The 27,949-nt window shown below is 46.6% G+C and overlaps 1 protein-coding gene across 4 annotated transcripts in view; it reads left to right on the top strand.

Annotated features, from left to right (window-relative positions):
* The window catches only part of PPARA (peroxisome proliferator activated receptor alpha), a 57,840-nt gene that overhangs the window by 18,101 nt on the left and 11,790 nt on the right, over positions 1-27,949 (top strand). For 3 of the 4 annotated variants that reach the window (XM_059401776.1, XM_059401775.1, XM_059401774.1), the window contains exon 3: positions 19,014-19,259. In XM_059401776.1, coding sequence (XP_059257759.1) covers positions 19,052-19,259 — 208 coding nt within the window. In that variant the 5' untranslated portion in view covers positions 19,014-19,051. Of the gene's footprint in view, positions 1-19,013; positions 19,260-27,949 lie in introns of those variants that run through there. The other variant, XM_059401777.1, reaches the window with a different exon arrangement.

Genomic DNA, 27,949 nt, shown 5'->3' with positions numbered 1-27,949 from the left:
ACCCCACGCGGTGCCGCACGCGCTTGCGCCTGTGCATGCGCACGCCCGCGCCGCAGCTCCCACCTCACGCCGCGCCTGCGCCGTGCACGCGCACACCCATACAGCGGTTTCCCACGCCGTTTCCCGAGCCTTCGCCTGTGCACGCACCTGCGCAACCCGCTCCGTAGACCCGCCGCGCCCCACGTGCCTGCGCGCGTGCATGCCCCACGCCGTTCCCCACGTGGCTGTGCCTGCACGCGCACACCCGCTCCGTAGCTCCCCCACCACGCCCTGTGCGCCCCCGCACAAGCCTGTGCAACCCGCACCACAGCGCCACGCGCCTGCACGCGCGTATGCACGCACACATTCCGTGGCTCCAACGCTGCGTCCCACGCGCCGGCGCACACTCCGTGGGTCCCTACGCCGTGTTCCACGCACATGCGCACACCCCGCTCTGTATCTCCCTCTCCCCCGCCACGGCCTTCACGCGCCAGTGCACGCACCTGCGCAATCCGCCCCGCATCGCCACCGCGCCCCATGCGCCTGTGGGCGCGCATGCGCACACCCACTCCGTGGCTCCGGGCGCGGAGACGGCGCGGGGCAGAGGGGTGTTCGCGAGGCCGTGCGGATGGGCGGTGCCCAGAGCTCTTGGTGCGGGCGCGCGCGCAGCTTCTCTGCCATTTCTGCATGTTCTTTGGAGAAATGTCTTTTCAGTCCTTTGCCCGTTTTTCAGTTGGGCCCGTTGTCTTCTCATTGCTGAGCTGCAAGTGTGCTTTCAGTGCTCTGGACACACGCGTCTTACCGCACGTGTGATCTGCAGATTCCCTTTTGCGCAGAATGCCCGTCCGGTGAGTCGCCTTCGTGCTCCTGCTGGTGGTGTTGACAGCCCAGAAATGTCGAGTCTTGATGTCAAACTGATTCTTTTTTCTTTCGCTACTTGTACTTTTGGTGTTTGTGTGACGGGAGTTCTCGTTTCACTGGGATGGGGGCCCAGGAGTGCGGTGCCGGGTCATCTGGCCATTGTATGTTCAGTTTCATACGCAGGTGGCCGAATGCTGTCCAAAGCGTCTGTACGGGTCTGCGCTCCTATCAGCGGTGTCTGAGTGAGCCCGTCTGCGCCCTTACCAGCATGCGCTGTTGGTGCCATTCCTGTAGATGAGCTCTATCAAGTTGAAATCGGTCTTCTCTATTAGGAACTTGCTGAGAATTTCTTATGAATGGAGGTGAGATTTTATAAAATACATTTTCTGCGCTGGTTAATATGATCATATGGTTTTTCTTCTTTAGTTTGTCCATATGATGGATAATGAGTGATTTTCAAATGTTAAACCAGCCTTGCATACCTGGAATAAATCTCACTTGGTTGTTGTGTATAATTCTTTTTCTGTTTTTTAATTTGATTTGCTAATATTTTATGGATAATTTTTATGCCCAAGATCACAAACAATACTAGTCTATAGGTTCTTTTTATTTTTTTTTTCTTCTGTTGCTGTTGTACTGATTTTGCTGGTTTTGGTGTCAAAGTAGTACCAGCTTCATGAAAATGAATTTTCTCCTCTATTTTTTGGAAGAGATTGTAGGAAGTTGTTGTGGTGTTAATTGTTTTTAAAATGTTTGACAGACGGGTGCCTGACTTGCTTAGCTGGTAGAGCATGCAACTCTTGATCTTGGGGTTGTAAGTTTGAGCCCCACACTGGGTGTGAAGGTAACTTTAAATCTTTTTTTTTTTTTTAAGATTTATTTATTTGAGAGAGAGAGAATGATCCAGGGGAAGGGCAGAGGGAGAGAGAGAGAGAATCCTCAAGCAAACTGCACTGAGCACAGAGCCGGACTCAAGGCCTAAGTCAGGACCCTGAAATCATGACCTGAGCTGAAACCAAGAGTTAGACACAACCAACTGAGCTACCCAAGCACCCCAAAATTAAATCTTAAAAAAAAAAAAGTTTGACAGAATTTTCTAATAAAACCAGCTGGGCCTGGAAATTTGTTTCTCAGGGGTTTTGTTTTGTTTTGTTTAAAATCACAAGTTCAACTTTTAAATGGTTATAAAGCTATCAAGATTGTTTATTCATTTTGGTTAAGTTTTGGTAGTTTGTAGTTTTCAAGGAAGTAATCCATTTCTTCCAAGTTGTTGCTTTTATGAGCCTAAAAATATTTATAGTAGTTTCTTTTTTACTTTTTACTTGTTGCAGGGTCTATAATGATATCCTGTTTCATTTCTGATATCAGTAATTTGTATCAGGTCTTTTGATTTTTGTCATTCTTTCTAGGGGTTTATCAATTTTATTGATTTTTTTTTTCAAGGAATCAGCCTTTAGTTTCATTGCTTTTTCTCTGTAGTTTCCCTGATTTCAATCTCTTTGACCATTGCTCTTACCTTTATTAAGTTCTTTCTTCTGTTTGCTTTGCAATCATTTTTCTAGTTTCTTGAGGTACAAACTTAGATTTTTGATTGTAGGTCTTTCAGATTCTCAGTTATAAACATTTAATGCTATAAATTGCCCTCGCAGCACTGCTTTCACTTTATCTTACATATTTTGATACTTTTTCATTCATCTCTATGTATTTTTAAGTTTCCTTTGTGACTTTCTCTTGATCCATGGATTACTCAGAAGTGTATTGATTAATTTTCAAATATTCAGAGATTTTCATAGTTTTTGTTATTAACTTCTACTTTGACTCCATTATGAATAGAAAATTCACAACATAAGCTTTCTGTTCTTTTGAATTTGTTGAATAGTCCAGGATATGTTTTATATGTTTAATAGTCCAGGATATGATCTGTCTTGGTGAGTGTCCTATGGGTCTTAAAAAAGCAAACTGTATTCTGCTGTTGTTGGATGGAGTGTTCTATTTATGTCAGTTAGAGCCTATTGGTCAGTTGTGTTTTTCAGATCTATAACCTTGCTGACTTCTTCCTAGCAGTCCTATTAGTTGCTAAGAGGGAGGTCGGAGTCCACACTATAATGGTGGAGGCATCAGTTTCTCCTGCCAGTCCTACAAGTTTTTGCTTCATGTATTTTAAGATTTGCCAGTTCGGTACATACGTATTTATGATTGTCATAACTTCCTAGCAGATAAATCCTTTTATTGTTTTGTGATCCCTTTAAGTACGTTTTTTAAAAATCTGTTTAATCACTGCTAGTGTTCTCCCTTCCCTATTTATTCAGCATTTGTTAATCTTTATATTACGTCAGAAGTGACAATATTGTATGTGAAATTTTGAAAATACTATGCTTGGCAAGATTCAAAATGAATTCTGAACAAACTTAAGTATTCATGATAAGTAGGGATTTTTAGGTAGATGTCAGTGCTGAGTCAAAGCAGGGATTAGAATATATGTGAGGAGAAGGAGATGTTCCAGAATCTTAGGAGCTATATCAGGACCTTGAGTATATCCAGAAGATATGTCAGAATCATGGGTACTTAAAGGAGGTACCGCAGAATCTCAGGTCTAGACCCAAAGAGGCTTAACAGGATCTCTGAGGAGGGGTGATTGTAAAAGTATAGTCTAATAATTAATTTACTTAAAGACTTAAAATAATATTAAAAGAAGATCTGAGATATTTCTATATATGAGAAGAGGACATGGATTTTTTTAAATGGAGAAATACTGGCTGTGGCCTTATAACCAACTCATTCTATGGGTGTAAAAATTATTGGCTCCATTGTTCAAAGTGGAATAACAGAGACTGGTTTACCCTCCTACCCGAGACAACCACAAATCCAGACAAATCACATGAAGCAATGTTTTTCAAGACACGGAATCAGGCAATGAATGGCATTTGTGTGAGTGGGAAACAGCCAAGGTGGGAGGTATGACTCAAGAGTTGATAGGCGATGACGAGAGAGGAGGAACATCCCTTAGGTGAGGAAGGGGAGCTGAGAGTCTAGAGAGACTGAAATGTCTAGAGTTCCCAGGGCAAAGTAGCAGAGGAGAAAGCTGTATGTTAAGAGAACTCCATAGATCTAGTGAGGTGCTGATTGGTGTGTGCATGTGAGCAGAACTCCTGGAGGCCAGAGAAAGAACCATCTGAGAGAATGAGAGGGAACAGTGCCCAGCATTCACACTGGGCCAGGAATTGTGCCTGGTGCTCACATGGGGCCGGGAACAGAGCCTGTTTCACCTGCCAGTCTGGAAAACCTCATACTTCAAAGGGAATTGGATAGGATACTCAGAAGACTCTTGCCTCAGTAGGGGGGGAATAATTACACTAGAGTCCGTACTGCTGTGGCCCTGCCTAACAAACGTGAAAAATAAGATACAAAAGAATCAGTCTTTTTCCAAGTAACCTAACGGCACCCTAGAATAAAGCTCAAGAATATTTATAGGAATACAAAACTATGCAGCACTGAACAAACTAAAATCAAAAGACCTGACATCTAATCAAAGATTACAAGATGTCCAAAGAAATTGGAAAGGAGGACCCATCATCAGGGAGAAAATATCAATGAATTGAAATCTATCCAGAACTGAAAAAGATATTAGATTTGCCAGACAAGTATATTAAAATAGTTCTGACTCTATTTTAGATATTCAAAAAGTTAGGTAGATATAACAAAAGATATAGGGGCGCCTGGGTGGCTCAGTAGGTTAAAGCCTCTGCCTTCAGCTCAGGTCATGATCCCGGAGTCCTGGGATCGACCCTTGCATCAGGCTCTCTGCTCCACAGGGAGCCTGCTTCCCCTTCTCTCTCTGCCTGCCTCTCTGCCTACTTGTGATCTCTGTCTGTCAAATAAATAAATAAAATCTTAAAAAAAATTAAAAAAGATATAAATTGAACTTCTACACTGAAAACTACAGTATTTGAGATTAAAAATACACCAGATGGGATGAATAGCAGAGTAGACATTGCAAAAGAAAAGATTCACAAACTTGAAGGCATAGCCATGGAAAAGAAAATGACAGGAAAAAAAAAGAATTTAAAAAAATGAAAACAGCATCAGTGAACAGTAGAACAGCAGCTTAATATATGTATAATTGGAGACCCTCGGGGGGGGGGAGTGGAGGACAGAAAAAAACAAAAAATTAATGGGGTCAATTCACTGCAATGATTTAACAATCCTAAAGGTTTATGCATCTAATAACAGGGCCTTAAAACACACGAAGCAAAAACTGACAGAACTGCAAGGAGAGGGGCGCCTGGGTGACTCAGAGAGTTAAGCCTCTGCCTTTGGCTTGGGTCATGGTCACAGAGCCCTGGGGTCGAGCCCTGCATCAGGCTCTCTGGTTAGCAGGGAGCCTGCTTCCCCCTCTCCCTCAGCCTGCCTCTCTGCCTACTTGTGATCTCTCTCTGTGTGTCAAATAAATAAATAAATAAAATTTTTTTAAAAAGAGCTGCAAGGAGAAATAGACAAATACGCAGTTGTAGTCAGAGATCATTCAAAGAACAAATAGAGGATATCAGCAAAGATGTAGGAGATTTGAACAACACCAGCTATTTCTAACTGACATTTATCTACAGAACATTCCACCCAAGAACAGCAGAATAGACACTGTTTTCAAACACATGTAGAACATTTACCAAGATACATCCTATTCTGGGGCATAAAACAAATTTCAATAAATTTAAATAAATTCAAGTCATGCAAAGTAGATTCTCTGACTAACAGAATTAAGTTAGAAATCAATAACATAAACATGATTGGAAAATCAAGAAATATTTGGTAACTGACACATTTCCCAATAATCCATGGGCTGATAAATCAAAAAAGAAATTAGGAAGTACTTAGGACTGAATGAAAATAAAAGCAACATATGGAAATCTGTGGGATCCTGCTATAGAAATACTTAAGTGGAAATTTATAACACTAAACACCTATATCAGAAAAGAAGAAAGGACTCAAACAATGACCTTAAGAAACTAGGAAAAGAAAAGCAATTAAATCCAATGTAAGCAGAAAATGGGAATAATAAAAATCAGAGTGAAATCGGTGAATAGAAAACCAAAACACAACAGAGAAAATCAGTAAAACGCAAAGCTTGTTCTTTGAGAAGATAAATAAAATTGACAAACCTCTAGCCTGGCTAATCCAAAAAAGAAGAAAAGACACAGAGGACCAACATCTGGAACAAGGGAGACAACAACACCACAGATTCTACAGGTATCAAAAGGATAATAGGAGAATATTATAAATGACTTTATGCCAGTATATTTGACAACTCAGATGAAAAGGGCAAATTACTTCCAAAACTGAACTCAAGGAGTAGATCATCTGACAAGCCCTACATCTATTAAATAAATATAATTTGTACTTAAAAACCCTCCTCCCAAGAAACTCTGGGCTCAGATGGCTTCACTGATAGATTCGACTAAATACCTAAGGAATAAATAATACCAATTCTACACAAAAGTCTTTCAGAAAATCAAAGAGGTGGGAGTACTTTGCAGTTCATTCTATGAGGCTAGCATTATCTGATAACAAAACCAGACAAAGGATTACAAGTAAAGAAAACTAAAGCCTAATATCCCTTGTGAACATAGATGCCAAAATTCCAAACAAAATTTTAGGACATTGAATTCAACAACATATGAAAAGAATGTTATATGATAGCCAAGTGGGGTTCAGCCCAGGAATGCAAGGATGGTTTGACAGTAAAAAGCTCATGTAATTCACCATTTTAACAGAATGGGAAAAAAATCTGTATGATTATTTAATAGATACAGAAAAAGTATTTGGTAAAATTCCACAATTATTACTAGTAAAACAACTGATTTTTAAAAATAGAAGTCCAAAGGTACTGTCAAGAAATCTTTTGTTTAGACCATCTTTTCAACAGATTGTGCCAGCACAACTGACTATCCATGTGTCCCAAATGAACTTTGATCCATACCTCACGCCATATACAAAAATTAATGCAAAGTAGATTATGGATCTAAATGTAAAATCTAAAACTTATAAAACAAGCGCAGGAGAAAATCTTCATGACTTTGGGCTGGGCAACAGCTTTGTAAATAAGACACCAATAGCACAATCTGTAAAAGAAAAAGTTGATAAATTGGACTTCATTGGAATGAACCTTTAGATCTTCAAAGGACAGTTTTATGAGAATAAAAACACAAATTATAGACTGAGGAAATAAGTCTTTGTAAAGTATAAACCTGATAAACGACTTACATCCAGAAAACAGGGAGAAAAAAGTCTGAAAATTCACCTATAAGAAAATAAACAACCCAGGTTTTTCTTTTTAAAGATTTTATCCATTTATTTGACAGACAGAGATTACAAGTGGAGGGGGGAGGGGGAAGCAGGCTCACTGCTGAGCAGAGAGCCTGATGTGGGGTTCAATCCCAGGACCCTGAGATCATGACCCGAGCCATAGGCAGAGACTTTAACCCACTGAGCCACCCAGGTGCCCCAACAACCCAGGTTTTTAAATGAGGAAGAGATATGGACCTTCACCAAAGGTGTGTGGATAGCAGCGTGAAAATGTCCTGCATCATTCATTCCCGCCTTTCACAGGAGTGGTGTAGTACTACCACCTACCCATTCGAATGGCTTAGATGAAAAAAACCGTGCACACCAACTCTTGACCATGTGTGCAAGGACCAAAGCTCTCATACATCACTAGTGGGAATGTCCTTTGGAAAACAGGTTGGCAGTTTCTCAAAAAGTGAAACAAACACCTGTTGTGTGATGTAGCAGGTCCATGAGCAGATAGGCAGCCAATGGAAAGAAAGCATATGTCCATACAGAGAGTGTGCGTGAGTGTTCATAGCCGCTTTATGTATAACAGCCCAAACTTGGGAACGATTCAAACATCCGTCACTGGCAAATGGTCACTCAAACTGTGGCTCGCCATATACTAGAATATTATTTTGCAATAAATAAAAATGAATAATTTATATACATGACAATATCAATGAATCTCAAAATAAGCTGGGAAAAATGGACATATACTGTATGATTCTATTTATATAAAACTCCAGAAGACACAGCGACAGAAAGCAGGTCAGTGGGGATGGGAGTGTGGAGGACGAGAGGGAGGCATGACAAAAGGGCACAAGGAAATGTTTGGGGCTGATGGGTATGTTCATTATGTGGATGATGATGGTGGATTCACAGGTGTATACGTATGTCAGAACTTATCAAATTGTATACATTAAATATGCACGAGTTGTCGTATGCCCCTTACACCTCATTCATAAAGCCGATTTTAGAAACAGAACAAAGCGACTGGCTCCTAGTGAGCACCAGCACTGAAGCCTGGGTCTTCTCTGAGCCTCAAGTGACCCCATGTAAAGATGCTGACAGACAACACTCTACTGGCTGACTGACGGTTCCCCACTAGCTATGCACACATTTAGCAGCTTAAGTGCTGGGGGCTCCAGTAAGCTTCACATTTCATTTCACTGTTAGTTGAAACCTCAACTCTTTATTTCATGTTTTATTAAGATCTGTTTATTGTAGAGAGAACAGGGGGATGGGCAGAGGGAGAAGGAGAGAGAATCCCAGGCAGACTCCATGCTGAGTGCAAAGCCCATCGAGGGACTCAATTCTGAGACCCTGCGATCATGACCTGAGCCAAAATCAAGAGTCAGACAGACGCTTTAACTGACTGTGTCACCCGGGGCTCCTCCAGTCTTAATTTTAAAAACACATTAGAGCAATGCTGTGTTGTTTCTTTCTTACCTCTAAATTTGACGGGGACTCTAGCAAAGGATCACATTGATGCAGAGGAGCGCGCTCAGCATAGGTGAACTGGGGAGGGAAGCCCTTGCAGGTAATCAGGAACCAGATCACATCTCGAAATTGCTGGTAGCGGGATTGGAAGCCAACATTAGCTCTGGGACCCATGCCGCTGAAGAATGTTGCGTGGTGCTTAGGAGCAGGAACCAAGGCTGCCTGTCTTGGGTTCCAACCGCAGCTCCACCAGTTGGTAACACTGGGTGTGTTAATGTCCCCATTGTGTCTTGTAGTATTCTTATCAATAGAGTAAGCATATAAGGAGTGACCGCCTTCTGGGCCTGTTTAAAGACCGAAGTGCGTTCATATAGTCTCGGCAGGCGATGAGGATTCCAGAAGCATTGCTGCCATCGTCAGCGTCATCGAAATCTCCTCTTGATAGTGGTGTTATATCTGGATAATGACCAATGATGACCAGGTCCTAAGCTGGCCCACAGGGGTCTGTAAGCAACATCTGCTGCTCTACAAGTTAGATGGTTGGGGAAGGTGCCATTCCAGAGGTAACCTCCAGTCCTGTCCAAAAACCACGTCCACCAGGAACCACCCCACCCCTGCCACCAGAAGGAGGCAAGTACCAAGCATTATGGAGGATGAGTCCAGAGTCCCAGATACATGGCCGGCACATGAAAAGAATATACAGGATCTTCTTTCCCCGCCCACCTGAAGGATGGCTTATCTGAAGCTGTGGTAATGAGTTGGAAGTAATTTTCTTTCGGCATTCTAGGAGGGCTTGACCTGTTCTTTTGCCTCTAGCACTCTCTTGAGAAACCCAAAAGCATCTGGTATTTGATCTTTTGCACAAGACGTGTCTTTCCTCTTTGGAAAGCCTGTGGGATCTTGTAGGAGCTTCTCTTTGTCCCCAGTATGTGCTGGAGCCCCTGGCAATGAGTGTTGCTTTGGGTCTGTGTTCACTCGGGCTCCGGCAGGCCTGGTTTGGACTGTCCCTCCGCCTTCATGAGGAACATTCTTCACCTCATCTGTGGCGACTTTTCCTGCTGTCCGCCTGGCCTGCTGACTGCCCCCCGCTTTCTCCACCATCTCAGAGGCCTCCATCCGAGCACTCTTGATCAAGTTTGTGACGGTGGTTCTTTAATTCCCAAGGGAGCTTTCTGTTCTCTGACTTTTCCTTTTTATGGCATAGTCTTCTCTTCCCATGAGGGCAATATCTTCTCTTTCCTGGGATAGTAATACCAGTTCCCCTGGTTTTGTTCTTTTCTTCCTCCTGTATTCTATTTTTCCAAGTTGATCTTTCCAGATTTGTTGGTTGATTGGCTCTCTTTTTTTCTTGCCAGAGGCCTATCTCGGAAGAAGGCTGGTATTTTGGGCTCGTCTGTTTCTATATGAAAGTGAGGAGCTTAAATGCTGGCTGGGGTCCTGGGCAGAGGATGGGGAGGGTGGTGGTCAGCTTGCTGCAGAGGTCAGCCTGGGAGGGGACAGGCCCCACGGTGCCCATGGCTGGTGTCTGCAGGCATTCCCTCTTAGCAGAAGACCTTTCCAGATGAGACATTTCAGGCCCCTGCAGTTGGGGAAGGTGGAGGGCAGGAGGCCCCCAGCCAACTGGGGGCAAGGCTGGGGGTCGGGCTGCCCCTTCTGTCCCCCCGCCAAGTTAAGAGGAACTCCTCAAGTGTAAGTGTGACGTCCTCATCAGTTGTGTCCTAAATGCCCATCATAGGCCACGCACAGACTGATAAGCAGCAAGACACAACATCTAGATGACAGAAGAAACATGACCGTAATATCACATGTCCATTATGTAAATAGAACCAGCGCAGGAAGTGTTTCCTTTCCCTGTATCCTTACAGAGAAAGGTGAAACCTAGCAAAAACAGTATATTAACCATCCCATATTGGGCCTTTGTTCTTATGTTGGTCTACTTTGCCATAGGGCAGAATGCAGAACGAGAAGGAGCAGACACCTATCATTCAGTTTAGGCAGAAAACTCTGAAGACGACGTTTACCGACTTTGTTCTGTAGAGTTATTTACGAAGATTTCATAAAAGCAGTTCTCACCTGGCAGGAAATTGACCCATATTGGAAAAGTCATTTTTCTAAGTATAGAAGGAGCTAATGACGAATTCCCCAGCGGTTCCTCAGGCGCGTGGGTGCTGGGCCCTCCTCGGAAACGCCTGGCATTGACCATTTCCTATAACTTTATAAATAGAGCAAGAAGCATCTCTCCTTGGAGCTCACGTAGTGCGGAATGCTCCTGTTGACCCCATTCTCCTCTTCCCAGGCTGCTTTTTGCCGGACTTGGAAGAAGTGGAAACGTATCCAGAACTTGTATGCTCTGGCAAAACACAACAGTGTAGCCTTAATCTGAAAACCGAAGACGGAAATCCAAGCAGAAAGGGTTAAAAATGGCCCTGTCTTTCTTTTTTTTTTTTTTTTGTTTTTTTATCAACTTCCTGAAATCATAAAACTAGAGTTAACCCTGGGACATAGCACTTCCCAGGAAGTCATTGTCTTTCTACTTGGTTACTCGTGACCTTGAGCAAATTTGTCCCCTGGGAGTTAAGATAAGAGGACCTTTTTTCGTTAATGCTAGTCTTGCGTGTCTGGCTGAGAATCTAGAAGCTACAGGGTTGGCAGGGCAGAAATATGTCCGTCGGCCGGGTGCTGCTGGTCACTCTGGCTGATCATGCTCCAGTCCATGTCATTGGCTTAAGTGACAGCTGTGAAATCCTTCGTGTGTCTCAGACGTCTGTTCTTGGTTACTGGTGGGGTTTTCCCTTCCTTTTGTGTTCTGCTCAGTGTATTCAAGGGCGGGTTTCGTGCCTACACTTGAATGAGGCCTGGTCTTGACTCGGGATGGTACGATTTGGGGGAGGGCTGCGTGCCTGTCATTCTGCAGACACTCAGAACAAACTGTCACACAGATCGAATTGACCCTGACCACAGGCGTTGAAAATCAAGGCTCCGAGAGATGTGGTCCCGTATCCACCGTCATGTGCAGCACTGCCCTGTCCCCTGAGGGTGGCACTTGCTGCCACCAAGAACTGTCAAGGAGAACACTGCTGGCTGCACGGTGGCTTCCCAGAGGAGGCGGGGAGGCTGGAGGGGCCGAGCCTGGGTGTCCCTCAGAAACCCTGTGGCTGCTTTCCCACGGCCCTCTCTTTCCACCGGTCCCAGCTCTCTCCACCTGGGAGACCTGCCTTCCTCCTTCGCGGTCCTGGATTCCATGGGCGTGACCTCACCTTCCCATTTGCCTGAGCCAGAGCGTAGGTTTGTCCTCGAGTCTGCCCCGTGTCCAGCTGCAGTGACCGGCTGGTGTCGGCCCCTCGTGTTCTGCCGCCCTCCCTCCCGACACCCCTTCTGGGTGGTCTCCATGGTCTCGCAAGGACTCTGGCTGCTTCTCCTCCCGTCTCCCTTATGAGCAGGTCCCACCCTGCGGCCAGGACACCCCGGGGCTGCTCAGCACCCCTCTCTGACTCCCAGGGCTCAGAAGAGGCCGAGGACCACACCCCTGCCCGAGCGGATCCGTGATGTCCGTGAGGCCCCGGCCCGACCCCCTCTCCCGCTTCTGCCATTCATCTCTTGCAACTTCTCCCCTGTGCTGCACAAAAATCTTTGTGCCCCAACCCCCCACCCCCATCAGAGGTGGGATAGATTCTCCCATCCCTGGGATCTGAGCTTGCCCCGTGACTGGTCTTGAGCCGGGGCTTGTGGCAGAAGAAACATTGTGCAGCTTACATACGTGGTCTTGCTGTCCTGTACTCACCGTAGGACACGGCCCATCCAAAGACCCTGAAGATGGGGCCCAGAGTGCTGGCCCGCAGACTCTGGAAGCACGATGCTGGTTGTGTTTCAAGCCACTACGTTGTACGGCTGTTTGTCCCACAGTCGAGCAGAGCAGACAAGTCTCGGAGCAGCTGGAGCGGCCCTTCTCCATCGTCTCCTGGTGATGCTTAGGCCACCGTGCACATGGCTGCTCCCTTAGCCTCGTTCCTGTCTTTGCTTTCTGCATTGCTTTCTGATCACCTTTCAGGATTCAACTCGGGCGTCCCCTCCTTCGGGAGCCTCTCTGGATGCCCCCTTCCCCTGCCCCCAGGATTCCTCACGTTCCAGCCTCTGCAGTCACTTGTGCTCACGTCTCCTCCCCTGCTAGCTGGACCAGTCCTTTAGCTCCCTGAACGGCTGGGTTTCTCCTCTGGAAATGGGGCGGATACCAGCTACCCTGCCCGGGTACTGGCGAACTTAATCCAGCATGTCTGGCTTTTCCTAGGACCCTGCCCAAGACAATGCTCAGCTGGTGCTCCCGGCTCACTCGCTGCCCTGGGGCTGTGGGTCCCCCCTGGGGTTGAGATTGCCTCCTCCAGGGTCTTGTCCAGGGTTAAGGCAGTCGCCAGCGGAGGTGGCCCCTCACGTGTTTCCGGACGTTCATAAACCGTGGTCTCCACACCCAAAGGTGACCAGCATTGGTTTAGCCCAGAGAATGAAGGCTCAACCTTGTAGAGTTGGGTTTTCGGTGTCTGATGTCATGCTGCCATCACCAGGCATGGCCTCCCTTGTTCCGGAACGTCGTCATTCAGGGTCGTCCCTGGCGAGGCCCGGGTCCTCATGCTGCGGTGCTAGGTTTCCGTTTTCATCAGAGCGAGGCTTTTGTGCGGCAAACAGGGATCGCATCTCAGGCGACTGCTGGTTCTTAGGATGAGCTTCTCAGCTCAGTGCGCCATTCGTCTGACTTAGGGCCCTCCTGTAACTCTTTTAATTTCATCACCAGCAGAGATAAGACTAGATTTAAAAATAAGAGCCCCGGTTTCAGGAAAATGGGAAGCTTGCCGGGTTCGCAGCGAAGAGAGATTCCATCACACGGTGTGAACTTTGTGCGGAACTGGCAGGAGTTTTCTTGGAAGTGTTTGGGAACATTCTTCTTTGTGTGTTTTTCTTTGTTTAAAGATCTATTTATTTTAGAGAGTGAGAGCTTGAGTGGGAAGAACAGAGGGAGAGGGAATCTCAGGCAGACTCCGTGCTGAGTGGGGAGCCTGAGCTCGATCCCACGACCCTGAGATGATGGCCTGAGCCGACACCAAGAGCTGGAGGCTCAACCGTCCGCCCCACGCCCTCTTCTCGCATCTTTAGAGGTAAGGGTGCAGAGCCTCACGGCTTCCCTGCCACATTGGACTCCTCGGCCATTTTCTTTCCTTTTTTTTTTTTTTTTTTAAAGATTTTATTTACTTATTTATTTGACAGAGAGAAAGACACACAGCAAGAGAGGAACATAAGCAGGGGGAGTGGGAGAGGAAGAAGCAGTGCCCCCGCCAAGCAGGGAGCCTGATGTGGGGCTCGATCCCAGGACTGTGGATCATGACCCGAGCAGAAGGCAGACACCCAGCGACCAACGGAGCCACCCAGGCGCCCCTCCTCAGCCATTTTCACACACCAAATTCTTTTGATTACAAAATGCTGATGCCTTAGGCATCCTTGGGGGAAGGTCTTAGATGTCCCCGGATAACTGTGTGGCTTGCAAACTACTCCTAATTACCCTGCCTTTGGCTTAATTCGTACAAGCCCCCAGGCGCGGGATCCCTTCGCACTGCCGCACTCTGGCGCTGTCCTCGCTGCTTCCGAGCCTGTCGGAGGCATTTTCTGTTCTGACGTCGGGCGCACGTTAATCATTAGGCAGGCGGGAATGGGTCATCAGTTCTATGAACTTCAGGTGCCACGTGAAGGTACAGAGGGCTTGTAGCGTTTCTCTGTTTATTTTGAAATGTTATTTTAACTGCTAGTCCAACAAATACAGCTGAAGCCTCTAAATATTAGAGATCTACAAGGTATACAGGAAAGGGGAAAGCCTCTGAGAAGGCCGTGGAGCGGCAGTTGGTGGAACACGGAGAAGTTCCCTTCCCTGCCGTGCGAGTGGTTCTGCTCCGACGGAAATTCCGGCCTTCTGCCTTTCCACAACGCAGCGAAGTCTTATCGGACTGAATTTTGCAACAGAAAATGTAAATTACTTCTATGGGGTGGCATTAATAAGCACATCAAGTATAATTTGAGGGGGTTTTACAGTGTGATAACTCAGGGTTGCTGACAGAAAGATAAAGAGCAGCGAAGTCAAAGTTCCATGTTTGTCACTATGTGTCCGGACCCTTTTGGGTCAAATACAAGGGCTGAGTAGGGGGGACTTCAAGCCCAGCGCCCACTGTTCTTTCTCTTGAGTATCTGATCCCATAAAATATAAAACCGTTGGGACAATAGGGACAATCTTAATAGTTGGGACAATATCCAGCTGTTATTTAATGTTTAATTTCAGAAAATATTGACGAAGGGCCGTGCAGGTCCGAGAAACTCCATTAGCAATGTAGGGCGCAGAGATGAGTCTGATGCAGTCACGTCCCCAGGACGTGAGTCCTCCTTGGTCCTTGATTCCAAGCATGTGACGAAACGAAAGTCCTTCACTTTTTCCTCAAAGCACCCACTTTATGTTAGCCCAGAACAGAGCTTCTCCCACGTCCTCTGTCGTTTCTAAGGTGGAGAGTTAAGCTGCTCGGGCATTCCTACCTTCGCCCCAAGGCCTCTCCCTCAGCCGCCAGCCTCGCTCCCTCCTTCCCCGTTTGACACAAGCTCTTTCCTGCCGACTCGGAGCCTTGTTATTCACTAGACTTATTGTCCCTCTTGCACACTTTTGTTTTTAAGTCTTGGTGATTCTGCTTCACCGGGCAAATTTTGGATCACTTTCCCAACGCAGAACCACACTGACTTCTGATCTAGATACCCTTACGTTCTGTTGTCTTTGGACACGCTGGGTCTGCCTGTGCCATCTGGGCGACGGCAGGCCCCACTTGTTAGAGCCGGGGGAGTCCTCGCAGACTCTCACCGAATTACTGCCGGGGTACACCGCGGGGCACATGCTGTACCCATCGTAGCTACGCGCCCGAAACAGAAACCGGATCCCCTCTGCAGCATAAGGACTGTGCGAGAACTATGGATACGGGGATTAACAAAACACATTCTCTGCCCTTAAGACAGACATGAAACGTTCTCACACTGCATGTAATTAGGGCTCTGTCAGAATCGGGCTGAGGAGCTGCGGGGGAGCCCGGAGGAGGGTATGCTGAGCCCCGCTTGGCTTCACAGAGTAAGAGCTCATCGTGCCATTAGCAGCTCATTTTAGCCTAATCTTTTTAAAAAGTCACGCCACCTAAGAGTTGGTGATTTGGAAAACACAATACGGTAAAGGTTTTGGGTCACTGTTCAAATCCATCCAGCGCTCTCCGGCCCTCAGTGGCTCAGCATGGCCGTGGCATCCGCGTCTCCTTCCTTCTGTCCCTTTCTCTTCCTTCCTTCCTTATTTCTTGTCATTTCTTTCTTTCTTCTTCCTTTTTTTAACCTTCTTTAGATTTTGCATGTTCTGATGGGTAAATGCTCGACTGAGACCCAGAAGGAGAGTTCAGAGTTTCAGAAATCACAGGGCGCAGCGCTACCATTTAAACTGGGCCGGAACGGAGAGAAGTGTTGGCAGAGAACCCCGCAGGCCTCGGGTTCGGGAAGGAACTCCAAGATTGCACAGAACACACGTCTTAATGGGAGCTGGGTGGGGAGCTCCGCAGCCCTTTTCCCGGGCTCTCGGCCCCCGCGGAAGCCCCCCTGCACGAGGAATCTGAAGCCCCAGTGGCGCTCTGCTGGCGCGCTCTGCTTCTCCTCCGGCTGTTTGTCTCACCTCCGTGGCCAGACTGGGCGCGGCTGAGAAAAGAGATCAGACTGTTGTGCCCGTCTGTCCCTCCAGAGCACCGGGGGTGGAGGACACAGTAACTGGCGCCTAGTTTGTTCTCCTCGAGGAACTGGGCAGTGGCCATGCCATGTGGACTTTAGAGCCAGACTTCCTGTGATAATTCTGCTGCTGGAGCAGAAGCCACAGCAATGGGGGAGGGCCGGGAGCCAAGGCACACCAGGAGCCACAGGGCAGGTGGGCTGGGGTGTGTGCCCGGCTGCCTCGGCTCTCCACGTGGGGACACCTTCACAGGGAGCCCTGCCTTATCTGCTCCAGCCGGAAGCAAGGAAGGGCCGGTGTATTCAGTGATCTGTGCAAACACAGGCCTCTGGCAGGAGTTCAGGACAGTGTCGCCTCACTCTGCGGATGGATTTTATCTTGTCAGCTCCTCATGGACAGCAGGACCGACATTCCCCTAAATAAATCTCAGGTGTGCTTTAAAAGCAACTGAGAAATAAAGCGGTAAGAGTATTCTAACTCCCTGAGTGCAATGACAAGGAAACGAACATCGTTTTGTAGTCAAAATCAGTTCTTCCAGCTGTGATGCTCCTGGTTGGAAGAGAGAATTTAAAAAAAGAATTTAAAAAAAGCTGCCGTCCGTGTGCATTTTCCCTTGCAGCACTTGGGAGCCCGAAAAGAAAGTGGTCCCAGCCCCACTGACCTCACAGCCTCTGCCCAGCTCTCTGGTACTAGGCTAAACTTCACAGTTAATATTTTACTTTAGTGACTGCAGTTGTTAACCTTTTGTTTGTGGTGAAAAATAGTTTAAATAATACTTACCCTACTGTCTTGCTTGCCGTTTGAAGAAAGCTGCCTTCAGATATAATGCAGACTAAAACGTGATAGCAGAAAATGCACAGAGCCGTGGCCGGCTTATGGAAACAGATTACACAGAAAGTCTTTTAAATCCTATGAAAGGCTAACGGTTCCCTTTTGTTTTTCCGGGGTGTTATCATCAACCATGAGAACTTACTGTCTGAATTCTAAGCAGGAGATGTGACTTCCACAAAAATGTGTGACTTGTCCCCTTTTGCATTTCTAAAGGAAGTCAAAACATCCCTTCATCTTCCCACTGAAAGATGTTTCCTTGAAGCAGGGCTGAACTGTGAACCTGTTTTAGAAGAGCACGTCCGCGGATTTGTTCTGGAATAGTGTTCTCACTCAGCTGGGCGAGCCTGGCGTCCTGCGGTCACCATGTGATGGCAGCGCCTCGAGGTCAGCCCTGGCTGTGGTCAGCTTGTACCTCCTTGGGTCCTCTTGGTGCTGCAAGCCTGTGGGCTTCCCTGGAACCGCTTCAGATGGGAAAGCAGTCCCAGAAGCGAAATGTCACTGGGCCATGCATGACTGCCAGGCCAGGGATGGACCTGGCGAGGGACCTCAGGAGGACAGAGATGGGAGGCCCGTTCAGGCAGCGGGACCTGCCGCACACCTGTGCACCTGGGCACGCATGCCCCTGGTGTCTCTTTTTGTGTCTCCCACGCTGCTCTTCATAGGACACCAATCACATCGCTCGGAGCTGGCTTTAAAGACCCTCGTCTTGGGGCTCCTGGGTGGCTCAGTGGGTTAAGCCGCTGCCTTCGGCTCAGGTCATGATCTCAGGGTCCTGGGATGCTCTCTGCTCAGCAGGGAGCCTGCTTCCTCCTCTCTCTCTCTCTGCCTGCCTCTCTGCCTACTTGTGATCTCTCTCTGTCAAATATATAAATAAAATCTTTTAAAAAAAAAAAAAAAGACCCTCGTCTTAAATTAGGGGCCTCTTCAAGACCCTCTCTCCGAATATAGCCATGTTCTGAGGTCCTGGGCGAGGATTCCAGCATAGGGTTGGGCAGGACACAGTGCAGCTCGTAACAGTACCCACCTGGAGAGCGTCTGTTGTTTGCCGGCTGAAACAGTCTAGCTTTGTTAGGCATTCACATAATTGGGTTTTCTAAACTCTCCCATGGACCGGTAAGTGTGCAGTCATTTATGAAGGAAAACCTGCGTGAGTTACCCCTGGGGTACAGGAGAACATAGACTGTCACAGCAGGGTGCGTGCTGATGGCTTGTCCCTCCTGCTCTCTCTGCGCCCCTGCACTGAACCACACTGGCCTGCGCGTTCCTAGAAGGCTTCCATTGTGGGGCTTTTGCAAACACTGTTTGCTGGAACATTCTCCCCCAAGACCTCTGTGCAGCACACCCTGTCATGTTCTACTGTCCCCAGCTCAGCCAGGCAGTGTCCCCCTGTAAGGCAGCGTCTGTCCCCATGCGCTCTCACTGTGCTGTCAGGGCACCGGCAGACATTCAGTCCCCACGTGTATTCATTTACTTGCTGTCTGCGTCCCCACCGAAATTGGTGCTCTAGGCAAGCAGGGACTTTGTGTCCGCGGCCACTTCTGTCCAGTGAGACACCGTGTGTCGACACACTGTGTGCTCGGTAGCAAGTGACTGATTCTTGCAGGACCAGCTTTCTCTCTGAAACATGTCATGTTGGAAGATTTCCACTTTCCGAGCATGCTCACCAAGAGGCATGCGAGAAAGGGTGGTCAGCACTGTCCCTTCTTAGATTATGAATTTAGCGGGTCGTCATGGGTACCGGAGGTTTTCAAGGAAGGAAAAGTGTTCCTCTGCGTTTGACTCACTGGCTACTTCTCTCTCCTCCCAGGCTGGGCCTCCGCTACACTTCCAGAACCTCTCGTCAAGATGGTAGACACGGAGACCCTGATTTGTCCCCTCTCCCCACTCGAGGCTGAAGATCTGGAAAGCCCATTATCTGAAGAATTTCTACAAGAAATGGGAAACATCCAAGAGATTTCTCAATCCATCGGCGAGGACAGTTCTGGAAGCTTCAGTTTCGCGGAATACCAGTATTTAGGAAGTGGCCCGGGATCAGACGGGTCTGTTATTACGGGTAAGTGTGCTGTATCCCATAGCGCTTTATTTAGGTAAGTTTTTGTTGTCTGTTTTGTTTTGCTTTCCTGCAGAGAAAAGTGTTCGCTTTAGCTGGCAAAGTAGTCCCATCTCTGTGCCGTGAACTGTTTAGACATGATAGAGCGTGACACCAAATTCACTGACCTGGGGGCCTTTCAGGAGACCGTGTGAGACACGCAGCATGCCCGCTTTCAAAAGCCATATGCAAATCAAATAACGCTTAAAATTCAGTTAAGGCAGTCAGCTACATTTCTAAACAAGTCTGAGTTTCTATTTCTTCAAAGCAGAGGCTCCTGTTATGATAAAAAGAACGATTTTTTAAAAAAATCTGGAAATGTATATGAACCACCTCCCTGTTTTCTTCACTGCATCAGGAACTGCGAAGCGTCCGACTCTTGGTTTCCGCCCAGGACATGATCTCAGGGTCCTGAGACCGAGTCCCATGCTGGGCTCCAACGTGCTCCGCGGAGTCTGCTGGAGATTCTCTCTCTCCCCCTGCTCCTCCCTCTGCTTGCACGCTCTCGCTCTCAAATAAATAAATCGAATCTTAAAAAACAAAAAACAAAACAAAAAAAAAAAACCCTGCAACTAGTATCAGTGGGACAGATGCAAAGAAATAAAACCTGGGGTCCATCCACGTAGCCCCTGGTGTCACAGAGAAGAAATGGCGGGACCCGCCATCCTGCCAGGCAGCACTGAAGCCGGCCCTGGGTGCTGCGGTGTGGACCACGCCCTCATGGGACAAGCCTCCCATGCGTCAGGTCCTTAACCCAGAGTACTTGTCCGCCAACCGTCTTCTCGCCAATTCCCACGCCAGGAAGATGGCTTTCATGATCGTGTGCTGACTTTGGTGATGGCGGGAGCAGTGCGCGCTGATGAAGCCTCTGTAGAGAGAGTAGTCGGAGGTGCGTGCGCTCTCAACCCAGTGGGCCCACTGGGGACAGACATCGTTAAAAAGGAGACACGCAGATGGGGGCACGTGGCAGCCATGTTTGGGATAGCACCTGCGGCATGGGGACAAATAGGAAGTGGGGGGAGCAGGTCGTGAAAGCTTCCTGCTGCGGAGTTCATCGTAACTTAGAAGAATTAGCTCCACCTGTCTCCGCTCGAATCCACGTAAAAAGCGTGAAGATAAAGAATGAAAATAAGCTTGACGATATATTCTGTACAGTTCGATGCATGTGAGGTCTCCGGTACCAAACAGTGCTGAATGTGGTCGGTAGGTCCATGTCACATCTGGGAAAGCTCGTGCCAGCTTTACGAGGTCGGTGCCCTGCCGAGAGGCAGGTGGGACTGGGGAGAGGGTCCTGCCGGGACTTCCGACAGAAGGCATGAAGCAGTGTGATGAAACATTACCACTTGTAGATCTGGGCAGCAGGTGTCCTTCTGTGTATTTCTCTATATGTGTGAGGTGCTTTAACGAAAAATAAAAGCAGCAGGAAAGAGCATTCCTGGCAGAAGGAGAAAGCACCTTGCGCACAGCCTCACACAATCCTCGCAAAATCTCAGTGAGAAGACCGTTGTCGTTTTACAAGTGGAAATAACACAGCTATGAGGTAACATGGCCTGGTCACATAGCTAGAAAGAGACCGTGCCAGGACCTGAACCTGTGTCCCTCAGCTGGCTCTGAAGCCGAGTTCTTCGTAAGAACATCCCTTCTGGCAGCAGTGTCCTCGACCCAGAAAGTCAGGGACTGCACGATCCATGTGAGACCCCGGGGAGATGACGAGTTATCCGACTCTGTTGCCTTCCTAGGCGAACAGCCTTGGTAGTGACCCCAACAGACCTTTATAAATTATTCACTTTTTTTTTTTTTAAGATTTATGTCTTTACTTATTTGAGAGAAAGAGACACAGAGAGAGCACAAGAAGGGGGAGTGGCAGAGGAGAGGGGGAAGCAGACTCCCCAGCTGAGTTGAGAGCCCAACGCGGGGCTCGATTCCAGGACTCTGAGATCATGACCTGAGCTGAAGGCAGAGGCTTAACCATCTGAGCCACCAAGGCGCCCCAATGGTTTTGCATTTTGACTGTCTTTTTCATGACTTGTTATTGAGGGAGTGAGCTTTGAGGAAAAGGAGCGAGCATCCAGGGTGATGGGAGCTTCCAGAAACAGCAAGGGAGGCAAGCAAGGAAAAGCCTCTGGGGTGCGGGATCACCTTCAGTGCCTCAGTAGGTCGCCGCATGGCTGACCTGTGCTAGTGCCTGGGACAGTGACAGCCTAGGCTACTGGGCACCATGGTAGCCAGTGCATGTGCCTTGTCTACCTGAATCCCAAGAACAATGTTTGAGCTCATTGTTCTGTTTATTTGAGGAAAGAGGAAGAGAGACAGACCCCAGGACACTGGGACATGCTGAAGATGAGAAGCCCAGGGTCAAACCCAGCTCTCAACCCCTCCAAATGCATCTTTGGGTCACCACACTGTAGGCACGGAGCCTACTGGCCAGTTGTTTTCACATACTATTTGTGGTTATACTGATGATCAGAAATTTTTCTTCTTCAGGATTTGAGAAGATTTATTTGTGTCCATGTTTCCTTTTTTATTATTAAAAGAAGGCAGATTCCCCCCTTTGGAAAACAAGTTGTTCATTTTATAACGAAAGATTTGGGGATAGGCTTTCCTTTAGGTCACACATGCTCTTGAGCTTGTTCTCAAATAAGGAACTTGTGCGAGCAGGGTGGGTGTGTAGTTGTAAAACCCCTGGAAAGCTCTGTTCCAGCCATGGATGGAAAGAGTGTGCAGACACCCACCTTCTCCGGGAAGATAGAGTCCACAGCGGCCACTCTGCCTGGATTTTCTCTCTCCCAAGTCCTCACCCTCAAACAGGAGGGATCCGAAATTACATTCTTCCATTTGTTTCAAGGTTGTGTTTTAGGTCGTTGTCAAGAACGATAATGTAAAATATATTCCTAAGCCATCTGAAAGCTCTGACATATAAGACCTGGAAATGTCGTATAAACTAGCCTCGTGGTCCATGTGCTCCCATCAAAAGCCACACCGGACCCAAATCCTTGGGCAGACATACGCTTTGCATCTAAATAAAGTAAGAGCAAGGGTTTGTGGGGAGAGAGTTCCATCCTGGTCTTCAACCAATTCCAAGGAACTTTGTGGCAAAAACAGAAGAGGGGAAACTTAACAAAAAGTGATCATATTGAAACGTGTGCCACAGACACCCCTGACCCGCAGCCCTTGGCCCTCCAGGCCCTGGGGTGTGCGTCAGCTTCCCCGAACTGTTGTGGTTGATCCTTTTCATCATTTGGCATCATCTGTTGCTTCTTAAAATCTTGCTCTGCTTCCTTCCCAGGTTCTCCAGGGCTGGTGGGACTAGCTAATTTGAGATAAGATTACCGCTTCTTTGTAAATTAGATTTTTCCATCCCTCGGTGGTATTTCTGCATTATGCAAATTGCTCTGGAAGGGCCGTCTATAAAGTGTATTCACGTTAAACTTTATACCCAGGAGAACAGATGGGTGAGGCTGCTTGCGAGGCCCATCTATCTTTCTCCCCCGATTTTCCTTTGCAACTTTACGGCATACAGTAAACTGCACATAGTTAACGTGCACAATTTGATGTGTGAAACCATCACCACAATGAAAACAGTGACCAAAGCCATCACCTTCAAATTTATTTGTGCTCTTGTATAAACCCTCTTCCCCACCCCTTGGTCTCCCTCCCTCCCCTGAGCAACACCAATCTTTCTCTCTCCTTATAGATCTGTCTGTAGCTCCTAGAGTTTCATATAAAAAGAATAATGCCGTAGGTGTTCTTTTCAGCTGGCTTCTTCCACTCTTCAAAATTCTTTTGAGATTCATTTGCATCAAAGCACATACCAGAAGCTCAGGTTTTTTATGTGTTGTGTGGATACGCACTGTTTCTTTACCCACACACCTGTCGGTGAACATTTCAGTTGCTTCTGTGTATCAGCTGTTGCTAACGATGCTGCTGAGAACATTCATGTCCAAGTGTCTCTGTGGACGTGTGCTTTCGCTTCTCTCCGCTAAATACCTAGGAGCGAATGGCTGGGACGTAAGGTAGACGTATATGTGACTTTTAAGAAACTGCCAAAGTCTTTTCCAGAACAGTATATCGTATATCACTTTTTTTTTTAAGATTTTAATTATTTATTTGACGGAGAGAGAGCGCGAGCGCACAAGCAGAGAGAGAAGCAGGAGGGGGAGAGGGAGAAGCCGCCTTCCCGCCAAGCAGGGAGTGTGATGTAGGGCTCGATCCCAGGACTCCAGGATCATGACATGAGCCAAAGGCAGACGCTTAACTGGCTGAGCCACCCAGGTGCCCCTGTAAACATTTTCAGTGAAGCATAGTTGACACACAGTGTTAGATCAGCTTCTGGTATACAACATGGTGATTTCACAGTTGCTTGCGTGACACAGTGCTCTCCGCCACGCGCCATCACCGTCTGTCGCCGTACAATGTCATCACGAGAGTTCAGACTGTACTTGCAATGCTGTACGTCTCTGCCCCGTGACTTGTTTATGTGATAACTCCAAGCTTGTGCCTCATGTGTACACATCTTCTTGGGTGACATTTCTGCTCAAACCTTTTGCCCATTTTTAAATTGAGTGGTTTCCTTGCTTTTGACTGTTGAGAAGTGTTCATATATTCTGGATACGAGTATTTTATCAGATGTGTGATTTCTGGATAGCTTCTCCTCGTCTGTGGCTTGTCTTTTCCTTCCCTTAGCAGTGGTTTTCAAGACACAGAAGTCCTTAATTTTGAAGAAGTGAATTGGTCAGTGGTTTTTTTCCCCATGGATCCTGCTTTCTGTGTCATAGTTAAGAAATATTTGCCTCACCCAAAGTCACTTTATTCTGTAAGTTTGACATTTTTTAGGTTTTACATTTTTGCCCTAGCTCTACGGAATTTGTCTAGATCTATTGAATTAATTTTCATATATGCCTCAAAACTCATTTCTTTTCTCTCTCTTTTGCATTTGTAATTGTTCTCACAGACTTTATTAAAAAGACTCTTATCTCAAAAAAACAAAAATACTCTTATCTCCACTATACAGCCTTTATATCTTCGTCAAAAATCAATAGGCTTTACCTGCCTGGGTCTATTTCAGTTCCATTGGTTTGTCTCATTTGACACCAGTGCCACTAATTTCTTCTTACTGTAAGGCCTGAAGGCAAGTTTCACTAAATTCTCCAACTTTATTCTTCTTTCCTGAAGATGTTTTGGGTGTGCTGGTAGTTTTAGAATCAGTTTTTTAATCTCTACCAAAAAAGTCTGCTGAGTCTGATTGGGATTGCGTTAAGTCAAAAGATCAATGTGAGGAGAATTGACATCTTACCAACACCAAGCTTTCTGAGCCATGAACTTATTTCCCCTCTTAGATAGCTCTTCATTAATTTCTCTCTGAGGGGGCGCCTGGGTGGCTCAGTCAGTTAAGCGTCTGCCTTCAGCTCAGGTCATGATCCCAGAGTCCTGGGATCCTGCTTGGCAGGGAGTCTGCTTCTGCCTCTGTCTCTCCCCACCACTGGCTTGTATGTGCTCTCTCTGTCAAATAAATCTTCAAAAAAATTTTATCTCTGCAATGTTTTCTAGTTTTTAGTGTACACATCTTTCATATTTTTCGGGTCAGATTTATTGCCAAGTGTTTCATATTTTATAGATTTTTAGAATTTTCTGCATAGGTAATTATGTCATCTGTTCATAAAGACAGTTTTACTTCTTCCTTTTTAAGCTGGATGCCTTTATTTCTTTTTCTTGCCTTATTACACTGGTTGGAAATCTCCAGTATAATGTTGAATAAGGAGACACCCTTGCCTTATTCCTGATCTCAGTCTTTCATCCCTAAGTATGACAATAACCGTTTTTCATAGATACCCTTTCCTAGATTGAAGAAGTTCTCCTTCCCAGTTTTCTGTGAGTTTTTATCAGAAATTAATGTTGGATTTTGTCAAATACAATTCCTTCATCTAGTAGGATGATCATGTGACTTCTCTTTTTTTATGTGGTTGATACAACAAATTATACTATTTGATTTTCAAAGATTAGGTCAACTTTGTATTCCCAGAATAAATCCTATTTGGTCATAATGGATTGTCCTTTCTGTACATGGTGGACTTGTTAAAATTTTGTTAAGAATTTTGTGTCTCTGTTCATGAAGGATATTGGTTCTAGTTTTCCTCTAAAATCTTTATCTGGTTTTGGTATCAGATTAATGCTGGTCTCGTGGCATGAATTGGGAAACAGCCCCTCCTCTACAGTTTTCTGTATTTCTGTGGAATTGATACTAGTTCTTCCTTAAATGGTTGGTAAATTTCACTTATGAAGCTTTTTTTTTTTCTTTTCATCTAATTTCTCTCAGTGTTCCATTTTGGATAGTGGGTTTTTTGTTTGTTTTTTTGTTTGTTTGTTTTCTGTGTCTTCACATTTACTAATCTTTTCTTCCGCAGTGTCTGAGCCAGCTCTGATCCCATCCAGTTTATTTCTCACACTAGGTGGTGTAGTCTTACTCACTAGAAGTGCAATGTGGTGCTTTTCCACCCAGTCTCTAGTCTTTCATCCTGCTCCTTGAACGCATTAGGATAGTCATAACGTTAATCATCTGTGTTTGTTCAGGTGTAGCCTAACCCTGAAATCATGACCTGAGCGGAAATCAAGAGTTGGGCGCTTATCCAACTAAGTCACCCGGGTGCCCCTGTAATTTTTTTTATCGGATGCCATGCATTGTGAACTTTGTTCATGATGGATATTTTTGTATTCCCATAAATACTTCTGAGTTCTGTTCTGGGACGCAGTTAAGTTACTTGGAAAATGTTTGACCTTTTGGGTTCTGTGTTAGATGGAACCATAACAGTGTTAAGTCTGCCCCAATACTGAGGCAAAATCCTTCTGAGTCCCTTACCTGATGGCCTGTGGATTCTGAGGCTTTCACCGTGAGAGGTGGTCACGGAACTATATCCAGCCTTGTCAGAGTCCTGGCTGCTGCTCCCCTGTCCTTTCAGGTTGCTGCTGGAGTGTCTTTTCTTTCAGGCTCTCTTAGCTGATGGAGCAAAGAGATATGGGTATGTTCTAACCCATGTATACGCATAGGTCCACAAACATTTCCGTATGTCACCACTTGTATCTCTGTTTGTTGCGTGGTGCCTGCGGCACTAACCCGCCATCACATGGGTCATTCTCACCTCTCCCAGCCAATCTGCTAGCTCCTGCTCCCACAGTGAGAGGCCCGGCTCCCACACCACCATTCCTTCCATTCATGGTCTGTCTCCAGTCTACACAGTGGTTGCATCAGGGTGGCTAACCTGGACCCTGTGGGAGCTGCTTTCTCCACGGACACCCCAAGCAGACACGTAGCTCCTTTGCCTTTGGTCTCATAGATGCCACTCATTTCCAAGTTGCCTTCGGTGGGGTCTTCTCCACACCTCCTTCAGGGAAGCCATTCCGTGCATGTGTGGCACAGTGAGCTCACTTTGTCACTCATTCCCCCAGCATAGTTCCCCAACCTCCTAAATTTTTATTTGAGCACATGAAGGCTCACTCTGTACTGTAAAGTTCTGTGGGTTCTGACGAAGGCATCACATGTTGTGTCTTCACCATGATGTTTCCATATGAATCGTTTCACCGGCTCCAAAAATCTGTTTTACCTGTTCATCTGCCTCCCACCCTCCCCCAGCAACTCACCTTTGGGCCAGACCTATGATTCCGCTTCCCCAAAGCATCAGATGTTCGGGTCGCACAGTTTCTGACCTTTCAGACCGGCTTTGCCCTCTTGTCCTCTCACCTACCGAAGGGCATCTTGGTTGCTTCCGATTTGGGGAGATTAACACTAAAGCTGATAGAGACATTCGTGTGTAAGTGTTTGTGTGAACTTAGTCCTCAGATCACGAATGGCTAAATACCTCAGATTCCTTTAAGACTGTTCTGCCAAACTGTCTTCCAGCGTGGCTGTACCTTTCTGCATTCCCACGAGCCATGGGCAAGCCTTCCTGTCGCCACATGTCCTCACCAACAGGCAGTGTTGTCAGAGCTTTGTCTGTTTGTTTAATTTAATTTTTTAAAAAGGTTTACTTATTTATTTAAGAGAGCAAGCACATGCACGTGCACAAGCAGGGGGAGAGGTACAGGGAGAAGGAGAAGCAGGCTCCCTGCTGAGCAGAGAGCCCAACACAGGACTCGATCCTGGGACCCTGAGATCATGACCTGAGCTGAAGGCGGACGCTCAGCCCGCTGAGTCCCCCAGGCGCCCCAGTGCTTGTCTGTTTGTTTTCACCAGTCTAATAGGTGCATAGGGACGTCTAATTTTAATTCACAGTTTCCCAATGGCAAGTGATACTGATTTGCTACCATTCTTCAGTGAGGCGTCAGTTCAGATCTTCTGCCCACTTTTTTAATTGAGCGGTTTGTTTTATTGTTGAGTTTTAAGACTTTTCTGTGTATTTTGGATACAAGTCTTTTATGAGATGTGTGTGTTGCGAACATTGTCTCCCTGCCCGTGGCTTGTCTTTTTTATTCTCTTGGCAGTGTCTTCTGCAGAGCAGAAAGAAGTTTTTAATTTTAAGGAAGTCAGCTTAATTTTTTTTAAATCTTTCATGGATTGTTGCTTCCGATGTTGCCCACATGGATTTTCATCCTGTATTCTGGTGTGATTTATGGAGTTAACATTTGCAGAAGAGTGGAGGGCAGCAAAGTAAAAATTGTGTGTA

The sequence above is a fragment of the Mustela nigripes genome, chromosome 6 (assembly GCF_022355385.1).
Source record: "Mustela nigripes isolate SB6536 chromosome 6, MUSNIG.SB6536, whole genome shotgun sequence".
Taxonomy (NCBI): Eukaryota; Metazoa; Chordata; class Mammalia; order Carnivora; family Mustelidae; genus Mustela; species Mustela nigripes.
Note: the sequence above shows the minus strand (reverse complement) of the source record. Positions and strands in the feature narration are given on the sequence as shown.